We start from the raw sequence: 23741 nt of genomic DNA, 5'->3' as shown, positions 1-23741 counted from the left end.
ATTTCATTAAAGTGTTTGAGAAATAGCAGCATTAAATCTTCTCTAAATTATTGTAGAATTCATGAGTGAATCTGTCAGGTACTAGGGTTTTCTCTTTGGTAGGGTTTTCTCTTCGGTAGGGTTTTAATTCCATCTTCAATTCCATTGAATTATATCAGTTTATTTAGAATTTTTATGGCTTCTTGATTCAGTTTCACTAATTCATATGTATCTAGGGATCTGTCCATTTCTTCTGCGTGTTCCCTCTTATTAGAAGACAGGTTCTCAAAGTAGGTACTGATGATCTGAATTTCTGCAGGATCTGTTGTGATTTCATCTTTTTCATTCTGAATTGTGTGGATTTGAGTCTTTTCTTTCCTTTTTTTGATAAGGTTTGCTAAGGGTTTGTCTATTTTATTTAGTCTTTCAAAGAACCAACTCTTTGATTCATTGGTTCATTGTATTGTTTTCTTAGTCTCTGTTGTATTAATTTCTGTTCTGATCTTTATAATTGCCTCCCTTGAATGAGCTTTGGGTTGATGCTTGTGAATTGCTTATGCTGAATAGCTTTTTTGCTAGTATTTAGAACCCTTAGGAAATGACAACTTTTCAGTGGTGTCCCTTAAGTGTAGCTGGCTTTTGAGTTTTGAGTCTGTTGTAAGATCCTACCTCTTCAATTTATTGGAGATGAGAAGTTGTTGCCTATTTGGTTCAGCCCCTGGTTCTTTGGCAGTGGCTTATAGGATTTTTATGACCCTTTGGAAATCTCAGTCTTGGTATACCAGAAGGAACAACTGGTTAGAACAATTATGTCACTGGTGAAAGTGGTACAATCAGCAATAACAACAACATCAAACACAGCCTAGAAAATGACAATTGGCGGTAACTATTAATTTGCCACCTTTAACCATATGAACTAGATTTGTGGTTATATAACAAAATCTAAAATGAACTGGAAAATTGCATGCAGTAAATAAGCCCTCAATGTAGTGATTTTACCCTCATGGGAGAAAATTTAAAAGGGGCTAAGAGGAAAATAGCAAAATAGAAGGGGCAGACATTAGAAGAAAAGCTGGAGGACAAAAGAAGATCACACAAACTTTGGGAAACTGGTGAAAAAGACAGGAGGGAAAGAGAGAAGGAAGAAATAAAAACACAAACAGAACAACAACAACAAACTAGAAACCATGTTCACACTCATAAAAACAAGAACAAAGAACAAAAATAACGTAAAACAAGAAAGTGGAGAAAGAAAGAAAAAAAAATAAGAAAAAAGTGTCCACTGTAATGTGCATCTCTGCTACCACTTATAGACAATGTGGGCAGACAGAGTCCAGATCTGAGTTGATTAATCCCAGCAGGCCAGCTGTAGCTTTACAGTGGGTTATTCAATAATTCCAGTGAACCTGCACCCTTAGTTCCACTAAAATTCAGGTTGGTTTCTTGCTGTGAGGTTGGAACCAGACCTGTTCAGCCTGTGGCAGTGTGTGCACTCACTCTGGGTTTAAATGAGCTCCCTGACTTCCTGCCAAGCTCCACCAGTTGAACTTGGCTCTCTCACTGCAACACTGGTTACTGCTCTGTGTTCTGAGCTCAGTTAGCTCCTCTCTAAAATGGCTACTGGATGATCAACTCTCCTAGGGGATGTCTGAACCTGAATAACTCACCAACCACTGCAGTCCACTGTGTCCACTACTCCATTCTACTAGTGCATTTCTCCATAGAAGCCTCTGGGGTCAGTAGTGGTCACTGTGCATCTGCAGGTTTGTGCTGCCCTTCCCATGCAGTGAGTCCAGGCTCAGGGAGAAACTGTCACATGCTATCTTCTCCTTCTTCATCGAAGTCACTCTCTTCACTCTCTCTATGGGCTTCAGTTCTCACTTCAGATCCTTCCTGGGTCCTAGAGACCCACCTCCCTTCTTCTCCACCTCACATTGCTATATTCCATTGTCTGAAGACCACATCTTGGAGAAGCTCTTTCTCTGTTGCTCACCACTTTGCCATCTTCCTGGAAGTCTCTTTAGCTCTCAGTTTATAGAAGTTTCAACCCACAGTTAGCTGGCTCCAAGGCAAGATGGCATGGCCAAGGGGCATGGAAGAGCAGAAAACAGTCCACAGCAGGGCAGGCAAGAGGCGGCGAAGTAGCAGCATCAACCCCCCACTTTCTAGTTTACCCCAACCAGGGTATAAGTACCTAGCATGGGCCTTCCTATTATCCATACCCAGAACTGCACTAAAGAAATCAGTGGACTAATTTAGTTAACACACACCTTTAATTCATATTCATATACCCTAGATCTAGTAACATCTGAAAAGCTCCACCCATTAGCACATGAGGCTTTGCAGAGACATCTAGATACAAGCCATAAACTTCCCTGATCAAACACACAGGAAATATCTACTAGGAGAGTTTACTGTAGTGTTGAAAGTATGGGATATGGGCCAAACATGGCCTTTATAACTCTGTACTTCAGGCATTTAATTAAAACCATTACCTCAGTTTCCTCACCTCTAGGATATAGGAAATAATAGATTCATTGACAGGAGATTGCAATAAGGATAATTGAGGCAAGACCTGTAAAGTGCTTAGAACAATATTTTGATAGTTAATTGTCGAGGACCATTCCATATAACTGTTGGGGAAAAATCATTTCATAATTAAATTGTGATTAGGACTTGTCTGAGGCCTACAGTCTTGCCATGCAAGCCAGCCATGGTATGTGGAAATATAACTCCATGTACTCCCAGTCACAGTTAAGGTCTCAATGATCCCACATGCTGTGATGCCCTAGGGCAAGATTATATCAGTTGAGGACATCCTGATTCCTTGAAAACTCAGTAATAATAAAAATGGAATTTCACCTTGAGGAAAGGACAAACTCCATAACCTGCCATCTTGCCCTAGTGTCCTCATCAACATAAAGATTGTAATCAGTGTAAGGTCACCGCTGCCTTCTAAGTCATCCACTGACCTCTGAGTCATCCACAGACTTCTGAGTCTTCTAAACAATCCCTCTGATCATTGTATACACCCAATAAATACTGGCTAGTTTGGAGTGTCTTTGTCTTTGCCCTGTCCCAGCCCTACTGTCATGCATTACTAAATTTGCCTCTGTTTCTTATTTCATCCTTTCGTTGTACCCCTCATATAAGCATTTGGGGATCTTGGCCAGGTCCCTGATAGTTAATTTTGCTGACAAACTGAATGGATTAAGAAACACCTACTGGGTTAGTGGAGCACAGTTTTGGGTGTGGATGATTGACATGTAGACGGGATACTGAACAGGGAGGACCCACTTTGGTTGTGGGTGGCACCAACCAATGGGCTTGTAGCTTGGATGGAGTTAAAAGGGAAAGAAAAAGGAAGTCCCCCTTTTTCTTCTTTGGAGGAACTCTAATTTTCACTGTCACCTTGGGATGTTTGTCTCCATTTCCTTCAGGTTTCCGACACAGACCCTTGGCTAACATAGATTTGTGCCAGACTCTGATGTGAGCTCCAGGTGTTTGATTTTCAACTGGATCTGCCAATTGTATAGTACACGGTGGCAATTCTGCTTCTTCCACCCCTGCTTTCTTAGGTGGCCACTGTAAGCCTACTTAATAAGGCTTTTACATATCATATCTGTTTAACATTAAATGTGTTGCTTCAGTGATACAAATGTCTATGTGTACCGAGACCACAATGTATATAAACATAGCCACTGTTTAAGGGAAAATATACACATTCCATTTTCTAACCCATGTTTTTTGACTTAGCACTTAGTCATTCCATAACATCTGGAGTAAAGCACAGTGTTAATGACACCAATGTCACTTCTGCTACTTGGATTGGGCTGTTCTACGGCCAGGTGTCTCTATCCTTAACCATCCACTTGACAAAGCAAATTTCTTGTGGATAGCAAATTAGATGTGACAGCATAGATGGTCCAGTATAACTGCATTCAAACTACTAAAGAAAAACAATTAAAATATTAGGTGTCACTTATGATCTCTGATGTGATGAGCTTATTATATAGCTCATTTACTCTTTTTTATTTTAAAGAGAAAAAATAACAAAATAACAACAATGAAGACAAAAACAAAACAACACAAAAACAATAAAAACAATACAAGATTTCAAAACAAGATGCTAAGAATTAACAATTGTTGTTATATTACACATTGTTATCTTCGGTGAAGTTTCTCAGATTACCAGATATAAGAATGCAAGATTGATCAAACAATTAAAGACAGTAAGTAATTTTAGAAAACACGAGAAACAGTACAGAGCTTCATTGTCATTGACTCTTTTCCACAAGCTGATGAAGTGGATAGCTATTTCCATTTATGAATAACCAGAGTTCCAGGAAGTCTATGCAAGTTTTTCAGGGCCACTGAAATATTAGGTAGTATACGTGAACTTTAAGCAGATGTAAATCTGATTTTTAGGTCTAGTTTCTTCCCACTTTCCACTATTTCTTCTCTACTTTTTAAAAAAGAGAATTAAAGTCAGTCTTATGTCCAGCAGGCAAAAATATATCTACTTTTGGTAAGTTTGCACACTCCATTAGCATGGGCATTACAATTATATTTATTCTGCTGTAAAGAATACCTTAGCTCAGATCAGAAAAATTTCCAAGTCCATTTTTGTATTACCTGTCAAACTGGCATGATATATTTCTGAGTTGAGTATCTACCAGTCTCAATAAATATTAAATAACTCTTTTCCTTGTAGAACTAAGGGACATAAATAGCATTCACTTTATAAAAATAAGCAGAGGGAATATAGCTCAGTGGCACAGCATCTGCCTGGCAAATGCAAGGTTGTGAGTTCGATTCCTGGTACCAAAAAGAAAAGCAGAGGTGTTGTTGGTACTGGAATGATAGACACTCAAAGGAACAAGTTTACAAATGCTGGGACAATTTTAATGCCATTTTCTCGATCAGGGACCTACAACCTGGGCCAGAAGCCCCACCTATACTGTGGGTACCTTTTTTCCACTGGTGGGTTCCACAAGGGGCTTCCTCAGCTATGTGTCACACAGCCCCCATTAGTGCCAAAAAGAGCTGCAGAACTGAGTAGTGTTTAAGATATACTTCTCCAACCAAAAATCCTAGGTTTTATTCTACAGCTCTGGTTGGCCAAGGAGACCACTTATAGTACTACTACTGTTGCAACAAGGCCTTCCCGTAGGAGAAACTATTATTAGACTGGAACACTGTGTGTGGTTGTGTGTGGGTGTGTGCACATGCTCATGCATGTGTGTGTATTATGTGTTAACACTTTCAAGAACAAATATGATACCCATATCACATGAACAATTTTTCTTAATATCCTGAGACATATAATCAAAGATCAAGTTTCTCATATTGTTCACACATGTAAAGTGGCCTATCTCCATGTAAGTCCAACTAATCTTTTACAATTGCTTCTGCTTCAAAATTGGGTAAAATTGTGAGATTCCATCATAGACAAAGAAATCTGACTGCTTTTTTTCTGTTTAGAGAGGAAATTCCAGAAACCTACAGCTTTGGTAAACTTTCAGAACTTGTAATTGACTGGCTTTGTGTGGAGGTAACGTACACACCCCCTAACCAGGGCTGTTAAACTCACTGTGTTAAGAACATTTTGACTCTTTTTGTCTCAAGCAGTCCCTTAGAATGGCTTGGAGACTAGGGCAGTTCAGCACTTTAAAATGTAACCCTAATGTTCTAAGCAGACCTGGCTGTATGTCAATCAAAACTTAAATTGAAGGAAAGTTATCAGGGCAGCCTACTTATTTTAGGAGTAGTTTATCTTGATCCTTCTCAGTACAGGATCAACTTTACTCACCCTTGGTGAATCTTGTTTTTATGAAAAACACCTTAGCATTATGTGACTGTTTCTACATTTCAAGGACACCAGCGGGAAACTACGTTATTTTTAAAAAAGCAATTTATAGGTCTTTCCTTTACTCTTACCTTAACTCTTGTAAATGATCATGTAATTATCCTGAATTGACTTTTGAGAATCTGAGAATTGATTTGTGATCTGCTTTAAATGTAGCACAGGACTTTCCGCTTAGACAGTTTTTTCGATATATATGTTAACATTACTTCAGTTTTATTATTCAATCTTGATTTTTTCCTTTCTCATAACTGCTTTATCTCATTTTATCTGATACTATACACACACTAAAAAAGGCATATTTTTGTGAGCCACAAATCTTTAAGGAAAAATTTAAACAAATAGGGAATTTGAATGTCCCAAATGGGGTGGTCTGCTCTTTATAGCACTGTAACTTATCTTTCTTTCCTAACACTACGCAGATTTTTTTAAAGAATAAGACGTTGGAAGCCCTGAAAATTGAGTACCTTGGCCAACCTAATTTTCACTTTCTGTTTTCCTTTCACTTTTCTTCTTTCTTTTCCTCTCCATTTCTGTCTCCACCCACATTCTCTTCTTGTGGTGCTGGAGATCAACTCAGGGCTTTGTACTTGCTGAAAATGAGCTGTACCGCTGAGCTATACCCTCAGCCTTTGCGTTGCTTTTGAATGTTGGCCTCTCTTCTCCAGACAGCCAATCTCACTGGTTTCCAGAAAACACTCAGCAGTACTGCCTAATAATACCTGTTCCACCAGGGATCTAACCTCTAGCACACACTGCGCTACAGAGCCCCAGGCACAGCCCCAAGCCCCTAGGACACGATAAATTGTGTAACTTCCCACTCTCTGGTTTGTTTCAGGACAGCTGACAGGTCTTTATGGAAAATATTGCCGAGTGGTATGCTGAAAAGAAATAATCACACAAGGCCTCCCTTCAGGAGCATTTAGCTCTGTATCATTAATCTTTGCAACACTCCTATGAAAGAAGCAAGGGGCAAGATCTCTCGTACTAGTCTAGTGGTTCATGGGGAAGAGCATCGGGAGCAGGCCTGTGGTTGGGCAGAGTTGGGCAGAGAGTGCCGGTTCAAAGAGAAAAAAGCTGAAACCCTTGAGGTTCCTACCACAGAGAGCCTCGGCACTGGCACCTCCCCAGCAGGTTGCAACCTAAGCAAATGCAGCTCTGTCTTTTGCAGGGTGGTTTCACTCTTCAGTCACCACTCTCCATAAATGGCCATCCTCATCTCCTTAGTCTAACCGCACGCTCCTGCCCAGCCCCCACATCGTGGAGCAGTAAACGTCTGCTATCAGTAGCTGACAACCAGTTGAAATTCCAGGCCTGCAGGCAACAGTTTTTCAAAAGGTCTTAGTTGCAGCTCAGCTCCTGCAGAAATGCTCTGACCACCCACCCATGAGATTCCTCCCCAGTCAAATCTGGCCTGTTTTCTTAGCCTGGCACTTTCCCTAGTGTTCGTCTTTATAGATAGATGCTCAGTGTAGGTGACTAACAATAAAGAGACAGAAAAGCAGCCTTCTCAGCAGTTTTCTGCATGTTATGGATGTGGTTCTGCTTTTATCACTTTGCAGCTTGCATTGCTTTTCTTGAAAATCTGCATGTCCGGACACATGCCTTATTAAGTACCATTTAATGAAGCCAACAACTATCTCTAACATTATGCTCTATTCCTTTAGAACTAATAGCCACACTAGAATCGTAGGAAAACAAGATGAGGAAAAAAGGAATGCAAATTATTCCAAAATAGAGGAATTGGAAAGAATAAAAATGGAACCTCCTGCTTGCAGGATGGCTCTTCCTTCCAAGAGGAGATCAAAGACTGTTATGACAATTTAAAGTAATGTATTTTTCATAAGCTCCAGGATGAGTTTATTTTTCATGTGCTTAGTGAGGTCTCTCCTTAGGAACCCAAACAGACTGCTATATATCTACACAGTAAAAGGCTAGAAAGCTAAGAAACCTAAAACTTAAATTTCTGTGCAGTGCAATAGTTTATGTTAAAGTAATGAGTTAAGGGCTACTGAGCAGAGTGTATTCTGGGCATTGTGCTAAACTGATTTCTATGCACTATTTCATTTGATATTTAGAAAATTTATGAGGCGGAGTCCTCCATTTTACAGGAGAGGAAACTGAATTTCAGAAAGGTAAAGTAACTGCCTGAGGTCACTCACTCACCTACAAACCCATCATGTGTGGGTTTGAAGGTAAGTTTGTTCCTGATTCCACAATGATTACTCTCAAATTCTGTAGGATTCTGAAATGCCTGCTGAAGTACTATTTGAAAATTAAGTTTGTTAACTAGCAGCACCATATTTTAATATCGAGTGTGCTTTATGTCTCCCACCTCTGTGTAATTTCTGTAGGAAAAAAAAAAAAAAACACCTCACTGAACTAAGAAATGAGGTGCTTAGGTTCAAGGGATATCGCGAGAATCAGATAAAAATCATAAATATGGACGACCTTTGAAAAATATAAAGCATTCTGCAGAAGAATGTGGATGTCACTGCTATAAAACTGTCAATGTGTATGTGATGTGTGGGATAATTTTTAGCTGGCCAAAATACTGTATTGATCGAAACAGCTGCTTATTTACCAGTGTGCACGCACGTAATCTGTGGACGCATTTCAGTGTCACCTTGTCCTGGGGCGTGCAACACACCAGTGTAGGGTTGGGCAGTAATATCAAACCTCTTGCTTTCAAAGTACTTCCTAGATCACATCCGCTTGCTTTCATGCACGTCTGTGTCACGAATTCCTCTTTGACAAGCAAAGAAAACTAACGTGCAACGGCACTGAGATGGACATTTATATGAATTACAATTGCCCCCTACCCCGCTTTACAGGTCCTCTACAAGCAAGGCTGATAGACCTGGTGGGCGCAGGACCTGGGAGTACCCGGAGCTCCCTCCTGGCCCCAGCTGTCTCCCGGTGCTAGGCACTTCCAGCCCTCCTTCTGCGCGTAGGTCGGAAAGCAGAAAAGCAGCTCCGGGCAGGACGATGTAAAACTCCTGGAACCACCTTTGAAAGTTCCTTGCTTGCCTGGAACTTGGAGTTATGAAAACAGCGGCATAGTCTGTAAACAAATGAAAGGACCGGAGGACTACTGTCCAAGGAATTTTAATGAAGACTATGTTTTATTGATAGGACGATTTGGGAAATCCTTTGTAGCCTCTCAACTCCCTCTTTCCTTCTATATTCCGAGGGTAAAATAAAACCACTGATCGTGGAGAGGCACCGTGTAGGTCCGCAGGGGGGAAACGCAAAAGTGGGCTTGGCCTTGGGTTTCAGAAATCAACAGACAACAGGAAGACGCGTATTCGCCCCTCTCCTCCCCTCCCCTTCCCCCGGTGAGAATCAGCTCCTCCCTCTCCTAGGCATGCGACCCTGGTGCAACATGCAAACAACGCCTGCTTACCACACCCTGCGCTCCACTCCCGGAGGAGGAAGAGGGACGAGGGGAAGGCAGCCCCGTCGAGCCAGTGTGTCAATTCAGCGCGAGCGTCTCTGGGCCCGGGATCCTCGCTGCGGCCGCGAACCACAGAAAACACTTTTACCTGTCTCCCTGCCGAGTTTGCAGTCAGCATCCCGACTCCCATTAGCCTGATCCTCCACCCACCCAACCCCGGCCGCTAAGCGTCCGAAGCCCCTGGGCGGCGTGCAGGTGGCGCAAGCGCCCCTGCTCTCCGGCGTCCCCTTCCGGGGAGAGGGAAAGCGGCGGCCGCGCGGAGAAGCGGAGCTCAGGGCGGGGAGAGCGAGCTCGGGCGCGGGGAAGAAGCCGGGAGCTACCCTGATGGTGCCGCCGCCTCCTTCGAGCCGGGGAGGAACGGCCAGGGGGCATCTGGGCAGGAGCCTGGGTCCGCTGCTGTTGCTCCTGGCGCTGGGACACTCGTGGACCTACAGAGAGGAGCCCGAGGACGCCGACAGGTACGCGTCCCAGCGCCCGGGAGAATGAGCTCTCTGCGCGGTGCGCGCCCGGCTGGCGGGGTGCGGGCGGTTCCCCCACTGCCCACCTCCGCAGCGATTCGCGCGCCCTGTCTCCCGTCCACATCCTCAGGCTACTGCTTAGCTGTCCCGGGCGACTTCTAACTGTGCCCTTGGGTAACAGCCTCCTCGTTCTTAACCTGGGCTTCCCCTATCTGTGGGCCGGGCGCTGTGATGCCCTTCGCCCCGCTGCCTCAGCCTTGCGCCTGGGGCTGGGTTCGCTCTGCGGCGACCCTGCCCTGGCTGGTCCTGTCCTCCGAGTCAGCTCCGCTTAAGCGCACAGGGACCAGCGCCTGCCCCGCGCTCCCAGACGCAGATGCGGAGACCACACTGCGCTCCGCCCCCGCTCACCATCCTCAGCCTCTCGTCTCCGACTCTTTCGTAGAGAAATCTGCTCAGAAAACAAAATCGAGACTACCAAATACCCGTGCCTGAAGCCCTCGGGCGAGCTCACCACGTGCTTCAGGTAAGCGCACCCAGACTGGATGGGAAGGTAGCGCGGCGAAGCGGGGTTTGGGGACGCGCTGCTCGGCGAGCGAGGGCCGCACTTATGCTGGAATGTGGGATGCGTGCTCCTTTGGGAACAGAGGTGTGTTACGGACCCGAGCAACGCCAGGCAACCGAGTTGGCGTCTTACCGGAAGTATCCTGAGGTTCTGACGGCATTTAACGCTCCCTGGAATACTTGGGTGGTGGAAGGCAAGAGGGAAAGCCTTGCACGTCAGTGGTGAGTGGACTGGACTGGGTGTAAACAGCAGGGCACAGCCAAGTCGAATGGCTGTTTTTGCATTTGCGTTTTGTTTTGTAAATAGAAAGTCAACAAAGAAATACATGGCGTGTGGCTGTCCCTTGACCTTGCATCGGAACACAGTGTATCAGGCACGCACGGTCACAGCAGAAGGGTGGGGGGATTGTGAGTGGATGACGTGGCTGTGTTGAGTGAAAACAACAAACTTCAGGATTTCAAACTTCGAGAAAACAAACGATCTTTCTGAGAATGTGGTCCATGGAGCCACCTGGGTGCCTTTACATCAGTTGCCTGGGCTCTTGTGAAAACGTAGGCTGAACAGGGATATAGAATCTAGTCTTAAACTGCTCAACAGGTGGTTCCCTTCCCCAACAGGAGTTAAGAACAGGCGGTTCTTACTTCCCAAAGGAGAATGCCATACTTTCCTGCTTGCAGCTTTTCCGAGGTGTGAGAATTGAATGGCTTTATTCAATCATTGAATTGTCCTCTTCTCTCCCAGTCTCCTCTTTTACGGAGGAGACACATGCTCATACGTATTTTTGACTGCCTGCTTTTTAAAGGTACTAGGGATCACATACACCAGACTGCCTCTGAGAATCACTACTGCAGAACCAGGTAACATAGCAGACCCCAGAAATGAACTGGAAATAATTTGAATAACAGTAAATATATTTACTATTCATTATGTCCTAGCCAGTAGATCAGTCATGTTTTTGGCTGCAGGAAAGTATACTCCACATACAATGGTACTTGGTACTTGTTATTAATTGCTTTTGACAAGTACCAAATTGTTTTGACTGTAAAGGGTAGCAGGTCACCAGTAAGCTTTAGCATGCGTGTGGAGTAGCAAACAAACGAGTACAGGGACCAATTTTCAAGTCAGAATGAGTCGGGTCCCAAAGTTGGCAAGTTTCAAAGCAGTACCAAGGTATCATCTGTCCTCAAAGGCTCAGATTAAAGTGCTTCCAGAGCTGGTCAGTTTAGTGGTATAAATGTGCCAGCAGTTACATCTCATGCTTATGTTTTTAAGTCTATCTTTGGCAATGGGTCTGTGATAGGAAACCTTTCAGAGCGTTCAGTGATCCAATCTGCAGCGGCATGCATGCCATAGGTTTGCCACGACAGCGTTAGGAGAATCAGCAGTTACTTGTAAGCCTCAAGAGTGGCTCCTTCTTAGAGCACACAGGGGTGAATACTAGACCGGATGTGAGTTAGTAGAGGATGAAGTAGTATGTCTGTTTGGAAGACTTTTGATGGTTGACTGCACGAGCAAGGTCACCCAGCTGGTGAAATGATGGTGGTGTGGGCAGCAGGGTTGTTTGTCTGGCTCCAGCCCTGTGTTCCACCCATATGCCCACAGTACTTTTTGGTGTTTTGGGACACATTGTTTTCTTATCACTGCTGTATAAAGCCTCGAATGTAACATGGAAAATGTCCCTGAGATGGTTTGCTCATTTGTTCAGTCCTTAAAGGTCAGACTTCACATAAATCAGTGACAGTTACAGAATGCACGTCAGCCTTTCAAAAACCCTGGGTGCTTGATTATTCGTTTTATCTGTTATACTGTTACTGCCAACTTTTCCAGCTTTCTTAAAGCAGTGTGATATTTCTCTTAGTCCATCTCAACCAGAGACACCGGCATCGTCTTGGCATGTGTTTTCATCACCCAAAGGAAGCCTGTGATCTAGCAAAGAAAAAAGCATAAAGAAACTGAGCTTGGGGGATGGAGAGGATATTTTCAGCTCGAGAAAGTGGTAGCAGTCCCTGTGCATGTTAAATTTAGTTTTATTTTATATTTAAGTCATTTTCCTTATGAAAATCAGCATTGGTTTATGCTGTTTATATAACTCACTAATGTATTCAAAACAGAGTCAGGTGACAGTTGCTGCCTTTATTTTGTTTTTAAGTACCAAGAATTGTGCAATGCTGTGTCCTTGGTTTGTGACCTTTAATTGTCCTGCCCAGTAGTGTGGGCTGCTTTTAAGTGTGGTCCAGCACTCTGCCATCTGGGCACTCCTTAGAGTCTCAAGGTACTCCCCACATCTTCTGAATCAGAATATGCATCATAATGAGACATACTGAGACGTGCATTGAAACTTGAGAAGCACTACCATAGAAACCAGGGCCGGTGCAGAACCATTTGGACAGATCCACATGTGTAAGGAGCCTCTGCAGCTGAGTGGGAAGTTGGTGCTTACCTCCTATTAATCTGAGGGGCCGGGGGTTTAGCTCAGTGTTCACAAAGTAGGTAGAATCCTACTCTTTTCCAGGTGTGTTTTGGTGAGTAGCTTTTAGCACGAGTGAAAGAAATCTGATCTTGTTGAAAAGAGATTTTGTTTTAAAAAGAAAAAGTCATTAGTGAAACGGAAAATAGAGTTTTTTGTTTTGTTGTTCGAGACAGCATCTCACTGTGTACCCCAGGCTGGCCTCGAACCTCTGGTGATCCTCCTGCCTCAGCCTTCTAAGTGCTGGGATTACAGGCTTGAGCCACCATGCCCAGCTGGAAAGTAGGTTTGATACTGAGTGTGGTAGATGAAATAAATTTGATCCAGTGACACTAAACAGTGAACTGAGAACTAAGTGATTTAGAGAAGAGGTTGACTCTTAATAGTCCTCCTTCCTCATTTGTCTTACCTGGTTTCACCTAAGTAGCACCTTTCTGCTCTTAACAGTTTATATTTATTACATAATCACAACAATTTGAAACTTACCTTGTACTCAGCACCATTGTTTGTGTGTTATTTCTAATGCCACTCTGTGGCATTTGTATTATCTCAGTCTTACAGAAGAAGGAATAAAAAAATCAGGAATAACATGCCCAGGGTCTCAAGACTGGCACATAAGACAGCTAAGACTCAAGCCCACGCTTCAAAACTTGGGCCCATCATCATCTCTGAGGTGCCTACAGATCCAGTGAATGTTCCAGATCCTGAGATCTACATACGGTAAAAGACTAAATTCAGATGGCTATAAATTTCAGATAGTTTCATAGAAAACACTAGCAGCTCGTTGTGGTGGTGTATGCCTGTAATCCCAGTACTCTAGGAAGTTGACATAGGAGTATCTCAAGTTCACAGGGACTTAGTGAGACCTTGTCTAAAAAAAAAGAAGAGGGTGGGATATAGCCCAGTTCAAATACCCTGGGTTCAATCCCCAGGACCATGCACAGCGAAAAAGTACCACCACCACATCCACAGTGATGCTTTTAAATGATATTATCATTGTCCTTGAGGTCTGTCTTGGACAGCTGACTTTATATTATGTGCTGAACTGATTGGTACATAAATAGCTTTGTTTCCTTGTAGGATTTTATCTCAATTACAAGGTCAAGATCTCTATAAACTTTCTTTCCCCAAGGTGTGTTGTGCCAAGTACACAAAGTTTAATAAATGCTTCTTGCATGAATGCCCATGACAACTTAATGAGTTTAAGAGAATGTATTTGCTCAGTGTTATAATCTGATACAGGACATACCCTTACCAGTAGTTAAGATATCAGAGCCTGGGTGTGAATTGTCTGAACTATTCATTACAGCTAAACCAAGCATATGAAGTCATTATGCTGTTACCCTCCCGGAGCAATCAAAGTTTTTCCCACAAGCTGATGTTTTCCCTTTCCCAAACTATGTAGTTTGAACAAAAGGTTTGTGTTTACTTTTCCTTTACTGGGTTTTATACCAGTAAAATGATGCGTTAAAGGCTTTCTTGCAATAGGAGAACATATTTGTGTAAAAAGCACCAGTAAAATATACTCTTTATTGAATGAGGCTGTGTCCAATAAATATCCTAATAGCTTTTCGGATTCCTTAATTAAGGATTTATTGGGCATCTCTCATGAATGTGAAATGACCCTAGATAATGTTCACATATAAAAGAATAAAACAGAGTTCCTGATCTCAGTTTGCAGGGTTAATTTTTGGACCAAAGATTTTGAAATTGTAGCCCGTACACAGTGGTATACAGTGGAATTCTAAGTCATGCTGTTCACACTATATTAATAATGGGGGACAGTTAAATGGGAAGGGAGAGCTTTTGGGGCAACAGATGTTTTCCAGGGTTATTCTTAATGATGTATGAGTTACTACAGTTTACAGAAGTGCCTGTGATGTTTGTCTTTGGTTCATGGACCTCTCGGTGGAGGTCGAGTGATACCTGTGGCCTGCCTGCCCCTCAGTCGTGCTTGTGTCTGGTCAGTGGTGTCTTCCTAGGGATTGCTCTTGCGTGGAGTGGCTTACATTGCCATGGGGAAAGTGACATGGACAGGCAGAAACTCCTACTCTTTTTTGAGGTAATGCAACTGTGCTGCCAGATCCTATGGGGAGCATGGGAGTCAGTACAGATCTGTTTGTTTAGAATTTACTTAGAATTTGTAGAGCAAGTGGTCACTTCATGAGAGTAGCACCAGGCTCCAGGCAAGGATGCATCTGAGGGAAGGTATAGGAAGCACTGTTCTCGTGGGCCACTGAGCTCCCACGGAGGGCTTGGATTATGTCAGAACACGTACAGTGGCCCACTGTGCTCCACTTTGACCCCAGCTCTTTTGCTTATTTTGTGACCTTGAATGGTTTAAGCCTCCAGGGATTATCCCTGCGCCCCTCCCCCCCCACCCCCGGATGCACACACACCTTTTTTTTGGTGCCGGGAATTGAACCAAGGACCTTGCGCTTGCCAGGCAGGCACTGTGCCGCTGAGCTATATCCCTGGCCCTACTTTTCCCTTTGTAAATTAAGCATTATATTAGCACTGAAGTTATAGGATTGCTGTGTGTATTAAATGAGCTGATGTGCACAGAGAACTTTGAGCAGTTCAAGACAGGGAAGGGTCGTATGATTTTCACCTTCCGCCACTGTGTTTTGTGAAGTGTGGGCTGGGGCGTCCTTGTGGTAGGTGCTCGGTGGACACCTGTTGAAATTTTGTGAGTCTTGTCAACTTTACAGTAGGCATTTTTGAGAGAACATATCTAGACCACAGCCATTTCTGTAACGGTCAGCATCGCTTGTTTCTAGACACTTTTCCAAGTGCAGAGTAAGCCCAGAAATCGAGAGCCCTGGGGAAATCACACAGGGCTTTGTTTCCTACCTGCTCTTTGACTACCCAGAGCACCTTACCCATGACTGGAGAGCAGGTGGAGGGCAAACTGGTTAGAATTTAAAGTTGCAGCGATTCACAGAGGACCTAAGAGGTGTGCCCCCTGCCCAGCGTCATGAATGGTTCTCGGCAGAAACAAGAAGTCAGACTCCCAGCCCAGTCTAGTTTCTCAACCCTCTGTTGCCGCCCATCCTGTGGCCAGCAGAGCTCCCAGCACAGTGCAGGACAGGCATGAGGTCAGCCTTGTGAATATCTACTGGCTCATTGAGAGCCCCTGATTCCTCTCGCGGATGGCATGTGTATTCCCAGCCATCCATGCCCAACCATTAAAGAGGACAAGGCACAGAAGCTATAGAAGACAGCGGATGGTTTGGTAGCAAGGCCTGAATCATAGGCGTGGTGAAGGCAGTCTTCTCTTCCACGGTGGACTGGCTCTGGCATTGCTCTGTCACCCCTCTAAGGGAAAGGGCCGTCTGTCGCCTCATTCACAGTCATACCATTAGAGGCTAGCTTCATGCCTGGATTGAGTGGTGGCTCCACACTTAGCTTGTTGAGTGACTAAAGGAACAAATAGGTTAATGTTATAAGGAAAAAAGCTGAGATTTGACTTAAATCTGTCAGGCCTCCCTTTTAGGATTTCTATTCTGTCCCGTGTGCACCCTTTACAAGTGGAGAGAGGCATGTTCTTTTGGAAACCAGAGCTTACCCATCCCTCTGTGAGGTGGTGCAGTTGTTTTCATTGGCTCCCAACGAGACCGTCTTAGCTTAATTGCTGATATGTTACTGGTGCTGCCTTCTGGCAGCCCTGGCCGCCTCTGTGAACTTGCTATTTTAAATACCACCTGAAAAGGATGTGTGGGTTCCTGCCCACATGTTGGTTGTGCCATAGAGACTGGCTTTGAAGGGGAGGATGGCAGTTTTGGGGGAATCCCCTCCCTCCCACCAGAACAGGTGGTGGAAGGGAGAGGAAGGTGGAGAGTGGTCCAAGGCAAGGTTCTGTATCACTTTTCCCACCTTCTCAGAGGAACAATACAGGGTGATCGGCAGCTAACAACTGAACTGGCCACAAAAGGCTGCGCTTTCACTAGTGTGTCCTTGGAGACTGGATTCAGTTGCTACTCTTATTGTTGGTGAAATTGTTGCTGCCTGACTTCCTATGTATGGTTAACTTCAGTTCATCTTTTCTAAAAGAAGCTGGGGCAGGCACTCCCGGAAAAACCAAATGCACTCAGTCTTTATTCTGGATATTCTGTTTTCTCAGGAGAAGTGTTGCATTTCAATCTGTTTCCACTTCAGCGCAGCTCGGCTTCCCCAGATCTGTCTTCCTGCTCAGCAGGACCCAAGTTGCTTTTGTGAGTTAGAGGGTCCCCCTGCATTGGGGCTTTGCTTGAATGTCTTAGAGGACAAAGATTTCCTTCTTCTAGTTTATTGCTTTTATTTTGGTATGAAAAAGTAAATAGCTACGACATCTGTAACTTCCCATCTGCCAGGCTAGGTCTCTTTTCATGAAGCCATTTCCTAATTTTATAGTGTTGACAACTATAAAATTATAATTTCTTTTCTTTTCAGTTGGTTACTATTTGGTTATTACCATGCACCAAGCATAATTCTGTGCCCTTTACTACATCTGTGAATAAAGTGGGCAAAGAGCACCCCCCCAGCTCAAAACAAACTTCTGTTCTCATGGAAGTTATGGGTTTTAATTAAGTTTATCTTTCTGTGAAGGAATTTTGAACTAAAGATTTCTTTTGGGACATCTTAAAGATAGCTATTTTTGGCATCCATCTGATTGTCATATTTTAGGAGCTAAGATACTGAAATTTCCTGTAGCCCAGCTGTATCTTTTCAACAGAAGAAACCTTACAGCTCCAAACAGGGACACAAGCACCCAGAGACGGTGGCAATTTTTTTCCTGAAGAAACACTAATAAGAACTTAGCATGTGCCACAAGTTTCTTGTTTCTAAGAGTTACTAGAATGTGAAAGAATTACAAACAGAGGGCTGATTCCCTCCCATGTGACCTCTGAGGTGGATGGCAGCATCAAGATTGTCCCACCCAGGGCCAGATACCCCCCGTCCAGTTCACTTCCGCCACAGTTTCTCACACTGACTTTAAGCAGTGTTATAAGAAGGCACACTGCTCTGATATTGCTAGATTTCCCTTAATAATGCATCATGGATCTGTTGTAATGAACCTACCTGAGCCTTTTGGAAATTTTTTTCCTTCCTGAGGCACGTTGGTGGTTATTGATGCCTACATATTTAATCTCCACCGGGCAAAGTGTTGCACCAGCTTTTTGGTTTCAAGGGGCAATCTGTGCATTAAGAACGGCTGTGAGTGCTTGGATGGACGTAGATATGGCCTTCGTGTTTGTTGTGGTGGAATATGAGCTAGTGATCTTACTGTGCCCTTTATGATTTCAGAAACCTGGACCACATCAGTTCACAGCCTTTCCACCTGTTCTTACTCTTCCTGTTGGCCACGACTGCAGTTTTTCCATTTGCCCCACCTGGAGTGATGGTCCATTAATCCCCTGGGAATAGAAGGGTCCGCTGTCAGAAAGTGTGGCTGCTCCACAGGAGGCCATAGGTAGAGAGAAGGGGCAAGGAGACAAAACTCAGCGTGCTGTGCAGAATATGGGTTTGGGAGTTCGGTATAGAACAGGGATTGGCCTGTTTTTTATACCACTGGTAATCTAAGAATAGTTTTTGGTTTTAAAGGGTTGTCTAAAAAGAAAATATACAACAGAATATTTATTTGGCCCCCCAAACCTCAGACATTTACTGTCTGGCCTGTTATGACTTGGGTCTAGATGTCCTCCCAAAGCCTCCTGCAGTCATAGATGGGGCTTCTTCAGAGGTGGCTGGATCTAGAGTGTGTGATGCTGGGATTGATTCAAGGTGCAGTGCTAGGCTCAAGGGCACTAGGATTAAGGGTGTGAGTGCTATCTGCCCTAAGTAGCCTGGATAAGATGAAAGAGGCAGAAAGACGCTGTTAAAGCCCCTTGTCGCTTTTGCTACCTTGTGCATGCCACAAACAGTATCCGCTGTGATGCCCTTCTGTCATGCCACCCTGCCTTGGAGCCAGCCAGTTATAGACTAAAACCTCTACAAACTGTTAGCTAAATAAACCTTTCCCCCTTTAACTTTGGGTGTTGGGGTGTTTTGTCTCAGCAAAGGGACAAAAGTAACTCAGTCGTGGCCTTTTATAGAAAGTTTTCTATTCTTAAAGTGCCATCTTCATACAAAAATTAGGAGTGGTGTTTTACACCTATAGGATAACTCATCCAGATGTATGAGTCTTTAAGGAGGTAATTTGGGGGTAGTCATTTAGACAGCTTCTTTGTTAGGTCACTTAACTATATATTGTCATGTTCTGTTGCATTTGACTTTGCTGGCCAAATGTAATTTGTGACTTAGTTTCCTGGTTTCCAGGAGTTGATCCTGACTTTTGGTGAACTAGAAATTCTTTTGAGTCCTCACTCCTAAATGGTATGTTCCATGAGTGTAGCTTCTCAGTGTTTAAGAAGTTGACTATGAAACACTAATGCACTGCTGCCTTCTACATTTCTGTAACAAACCTTCCTGTGGCAGTGGGGCAGTCCTTGAGCTGCTTCCGTGGGCTTTCTGCTGGCCTTTCTTATTGACTTGCACATTGATGATAACATGACTTTGAAAGCCCCTTCTCCATGTACTTCAACATGCTTTGAATTTGTATAGTCAACTTTGTATATTCAAAAATCTAATGATAGAGGTGTATATTTAGAGGAATATGTTTAAAAAAACAGCCACTTTCAATGAATACATTTCAAATCGTAGTTGTAATTTTACATTTCATATATTGCTTAAAACTATTCCACTTGACAATTTTTTTATGTAGTTCAGGCTGGCCTTGAATTCATTGTGTAATCTAGGCTGGCCTTGAATTTGCAATGATTTTCCTGCCTCGACCTCCTGAGTGCTGGGATTACAGGTATGCTCCACTTCACAATTGCTTTGTGTAGCACATCAGTAAATTTTGAACTTAAAATGTGATTCCCTTTTAACAATGCAAATTATTCCTTAAACTTTGTGGAGACTCCTTAAATAGTGGTGACTTCAGACAGCAGGTGTGAGGGGAAAGTAGTAGACAATTAAAGGAATTGAAGAAACATTTTGAAGAGAGGAGAAACCTGAGGTATTTTGCTGAAGGTGAAAGGAAGTTGTTGGAATTCCTTTGATTTATTAGGAAGGTAAAGGAAGGCTGTGGAGTAGAGCAAAGGAAAAACATGAGCACAAAACTAGGTCATGGGTAGACGGGACCCTATGGAGATGAAGCTATGTGAAATAAAGATGTTCCTACTAAAGTCTTGTGGGGCTTCTGACCTGACATGCCCACTGTAAGTTAGACCCGTAACAGAGGTTAAGATAAAGGCAGACTAAACTTGTAAAGATTGATAAATTTGCAAACGTGAATTTCATAATCCTCAGCATGTGTCTGGCACTATATCTTCGGTGGCGAGAGACTGTCTAAGAGTGAATGCAGAGACCATGCTGTGACTTTTTCAACAACTGTTACCTCTCTGCTTTCATTTGGAATCACTCTGAGTAACACATCCATATTTCACTTTGGAATTTCCTACAGAGAAGTGGCTCACAAGTACTGTGGTGAAAAATGGCCAGACAGAGCAGAGGTTGCCTTCCTAGAAATTCCCCAAGAGCACAGAACCTCTTTGGCCAGCTGCTGCGGGTTGTATGCAAGAGTCCCACTCTGAGGCAAGCTTGTGGCAGAATAGAATACATGAGGGGGTTCTGGGGTACATGTAGCCCTGTGGCAGAGCATGTGATTAGCCTGATGAGATCCTGGGTTCACTTCCCAGCACCACAAAATTAAGCATTGGCATTTAGTTTTAACAGAATCCCAAGATTAGAAGGATTTAGGATATGCTATGAACTCTTTATCTATGAGAAAGTTTGACTGAAACTAAAACTGCTGTGAAAAATGTGGTTTGATGTTAATTTCCTTATGTCAGTTTTCTGGGGCTCTTGGTTGTTCTGGCCCAGTTGGGTAGACATAGAATAGGTGGGTGGACATACAGTAGATCCACACTTATGTAGTGGTCATCTAACCTGGCAACATTCTGTGGCTAGCACTCAGTGGAAGAGGAGGAGGAGGAGAGGGAAAAGGAAGAAGAGTTTTGAATACAAAAATAGACTTCAAGAAAAAAAGCACAAAGCTTGGAGTAACCTATTTTGAGTTTATTTCTTTGAGCAGAAATAAATATCAAAACATTGCCTTTGTTACTCATGGGTGAGCCTCTTTTAGATTGGTCTGGTTATGCAGACTTGCTCTGTCAGAAACTGTCCTAGCTTGTCTCTAGCAAGTTCTCACTCTAAGTGGCCTGGTACATGTCAAGGTCCAGGCCGGTGAATGGTGGTGCCAGGGTTCCACCTGAGGCAGCCTCACCCCAGTGCCTGAGTTCTTTGTAGCCATTGGTCCCTTCCTAAAGGCCTGCAAATTGTGATTACTTCACTTTCCCGCCAACTGCAGGATAAAAGATGTTTTGTAAAAGAAAGGACTGCTGGAAAAGATGTCAATTCCATTGATGGAAACAAGTTAGACAAGTTATCAAAAGTAGATTGTTATGGTTTGTATCTAGATGTCCCCCCAAAGCCTCATGCCGTCATGGGGCGGGCTTCTAGAGTTTATGATTGATTCAGGGTCTAATGCTGGGATTATGGGTGTGGGTGCTACATCTGCCCTGGGGCAGGTAGCCTGCATACAATAGAAGGGAGGGAAAGAAGCTTGCTCTGTTTTTTTGCTCTTGCTTTTGCTGTTTTCTGCCATTGTAAACTGTTGCCCTCTGCCATGAGCCAGCTTGGAGCTAGCTGATTATGCACTGAAACCTCCACAAACTGTGAGCTAAATAAATCTTTCCTTTATTAATTTTGGGGATTGGGTATTTTGTCTCAGCAATGAGAGAAAAGAACCAAGACATAGACTTAAAACTCCCTTACCTGCAAGAAAACCCCACCAAACATTGGTGCCATTTAATGAAGGAGACAGTATTGCAATGTTGTTTATAACTTTCATTTCTGTGGAACATTTCTCCAGGGTGATTTTAATTTGCATTTCTTTGGCCAGATGTTGGAGACTATATTCTAACCATTTAGAGTGACTCCACCTGGACCCATGGAGTCAAAATCCCTGGGCGTTTCCTTTGCAAGTGAAATTTTAAGGAACACTGTTGCAAGCATCACAGCATCATTCCAGATCTTTCTCTCAGCCCTTTACTTTGTTTTCAAGGTGATAGCTGTGATTCTGAGCCTTGACTGAACTTTGGAATTACCTAAGAAGCTCTTAAAACTCCCAGGTTTTTCTGGCTACATGCCAGACCAGTCACATCAGAAATTCTGGAGGTGAATGGGAGGGCCCTGGGAATTTTTAAAGCTTCTCTTATGGCTCCAATACCAGCAAAGCCACTGCTTTGGAGAAGGCATAATGAGGCAAGCAGCCTAGCTCTTTGTCAGTAGCTGGGAAAATGGCCTACATTTCTGATATCTGTTGCCGGTAAACCCGGGTCACTTTCATGTCTCTTAATAGTTGTTTCAGGTCCAGGTCCCTAGTGGAGACTTATGGCTGAAATCTGCATTGGTGTATTATCAACTTGCTAGTGTCTCTCACCCCTTAGTGTTGGATCCTGCCTTTTCTCTCCTGGTGTCTCTAGTTTGTGCTGGGTCAGTTTGAGGGTAGTCAGGGAAGCCGTGCAGTGACTGGAGATGGGCCGAGGAGGATAGACCACTCTTCTAAAATATTTTTGTTAGTACATGTTTGCAGTACATAATGATTACATTCATAGTGTACATAGTATTTTCCTCCCTTCTCCTATTCCTCCATATCTAGAACCCCTTCACATTTACAAAAGATCTCTTTCTCTCTCTGTTCCCTGTTGTCTGAGGTTCTCATAAGAGAAGTTATAGTATAGGATATTTAAACTTGTGTCTGATTTATTTCACTTAACAGTGGTTTTAAGGTGTATCCATTCTCCTACATGACTCAAATTTATCCTGTATGGCAGACTGGTACTCCATCGCGTATAAATACCACATTTTCTTTCTTCATTCATCCATTGATGGATATATATGCTACTTCCAAGATTTAGCTGTTATGAGGTATGCTGCTATAAACATGCCACATATATGTAACACACGATATCATTTAACTGTTGGGAAGATACCTAGGAGAATAGCTGGTTCAAATAGAATTTCTAGTTTTAGTTTTTTTAAGGATGCTCCATGCTAATTTACATAGTGGTTGTACTAGTTTACACTTCCACCAACAATGTAGAAGGGTTTGTTTTTCTTTTTTTTTAATTTTAAAAAATAAAAGAGGGAAAACATATTAACAGACATCTATTTACAAAATAGCATAAGAACAATACAAACAAAACAGAAGTACAGACAAAGTTGTAGGAAATTAACCATGGTGGTTGTACTACTCGCTGATATCTTCAAAGTGGTTTCTCAGGAAAACAAATAGAGACATACAAGTTTAATCAAACAAGTAATCATTAACTGTTCCTTTCTATAGCAATAGAAGACAGTAGTACAACTATGTTAGCTATCCTGTAAATACATACTTACATAATGTCCCCTTCTTTTGCTTCTCTTTTCCCACACCCCTGTTGCCCTTTACTTTTGAGCATTTTCCTTTCGTTTCACAATGTCTATCATACCTCCTAGTTTTTATTCACTCTTTCAGGTCTTACACTAGTGAGACAATATTATGCTTACGTATGCAGGTTTAATTTATTTCACTTATGAGTATGATCTCTAGTTGTGACCATTAGCCTGTAAAAGCTTTGAGCTTATCTTTCTTTATAGCTGAGTAATATTCTATTGTATAAAAGTACCACTATTTTTTTATCCAATCCTCAGTAGATGGACATTTGAATTGCTTCCACAATTTAGCAATTACAAATTGTGCTGCTTTGAACATGGGTGCACATATATCGCTGTGATATGATGTTTCCACATCTTCTGGAAAAATACCCAGAAGGGGAATAGCTGGGTTGAATGGGACTTCTAGACCTAGTTTTCTGAGGAATCTC

The 23741-nt window shown here is 43.0% G+C and overlaps 1 protein-coding gene across 2 annotated transcripts in view; it reads left to right on the top strand.

The window, feature by feature from the left end:
* The first annotated feature begins 9601 nt into the window (after positions 1-9601).
* Ccbe1 (collagen and calcium binding EGF domains 1) overlaps positions 9602-23741 on the top strand; it is a 267922-nt gene continuing 253782 nt past the window's right edge. For both annotated transcript variants that reach the window (XM_013511096.1, XM_005373004.2), the window contains exons 1-2: positions 9602-9760; positions 10203-10283. In XM_013511096.1, coding sequence (XP_013366550.1) covers positions 9627-9760; positions 10203-10283 — 215 coding nt within the window. In that variant the 5' untranslated portion in view covers positions 9602-9626. The remainder of the gene's footprint in view (positions 9761-10202; positions 10284-23741) is intronic.

This window comes from Chinchilla lanigera, unplaced genomic scaffold (genome assembly GCF_000276665.1).
Source record: "Chinchilla lanigera isolate Chin_1 unplaced genomic scaffold, ChiLan1.0 scaffold00001, whole genome shotgun sequence".
Classification (NCBI taxonomy): domain Eukaryota; kingdom Metazoa; phylum Chordata; class Mammalia; order Rodentia; family Chinchillidae; genus Chinchilla; species Chinchilla lanigera.
This window is presented reverse-complemented; position numbering and strand designations above follow the sequence as displayed.